This window comes from Penaeus monodon, chromosome 21 (assembly GCF_015228065.2).
Source record: "Penaeus monodon isolate SGIC_2016 chromosome 21, NSTDA_Pmon_1, whole genome shotgun sequence".
Classification (NCBI taxonomy): domain Eukaryota; kingdom Metazoa; phylum Arthropoda; class Malacostraca; order Decapoda; family Penaeidae; genus Penaeus; species Penaeus monodon.
In genome coordinates this window covers 8,691,340-8,691,947 of record NC_051406.1, presented here as the reverse complement: position 1 = coordinate 8,691,947, position 608 = coordinate 8,691,340, and the positions used below count along the sequence as shown (strand labels likewise).

Sequence of the window (608 nt, the reverse complement as noted above, 5' to 3'; positions counted from 1 at the left end):
CTTCCCTCCTCCCTTCTCTTTGAATTCTATCTTTCTCACCTTTTCCATCTTTCTCTCCTTCTTGGTCTCCTTGTTTATTATCTCCCTTTCTCTCCTATGTCTTCTAATTCTTTCTTTTCTATACTATCTCCTGCTTCCTTTTCTTCTTTCTTTTCTATTCTCTCAATTCGCTTCCTCTTCTTCCTCTTTTTCTATCTTTCTCTCCTTCCTCCCTTTCTGTCTCTCCTTCTGTTCTCTCCTTCATTCTCTTTTATCTATTCCTCCTCCTCTTCTCTGTCTATCTTTCTTTCTCTCCTTCTGTTCATCACCTTTCATCCTTTTTCTCCCTCTTCCTTGTTATATCGCTTTCTCTCCTATTCATTCTCTTTCATCCATTTCCTTCTCCTCCTCCCTGTCTATCTTTCTTTCCCTCCTCCTGTTCATTCTCTTTCATCTATTTCCTCCTCCTCTTCCTCTTTTTTTTTCTTTCCCTCATGAGATTCCAAAAAAAAAAAATTCAACAGTACATCTCTAATTACCCCCCCCCCCCCACAGGCCCTGCCGTCGTCCGCATTAACATCATGATCAGGAATGTGGAGACGATATCTGACGTCAAGATGGTAAATATA

At 40.5% G+C, this 608-nt stretch overlaps 1 protein-coding gene across 1 annotated transcript in view; it reads left to right on the top strand.

Annotated features, from left to right (window-relative positions):
* The window catches only part of LOC119586187 (glutamate-gated chloride channel-like), a gene marked incomplete at both ends in the record, with an annotated part of 81,629 nt that overhangs the window by 59,002 nt on the left and 22,019 nt on the right, over positions 1-608 (top strand). Inside the window, 1 exon segment of the mRNA XM_037934889.1 lies at positions 535-599. Coding sequence (XP_037790817.1) covers positions 535-599 — 65 coding nt within the window.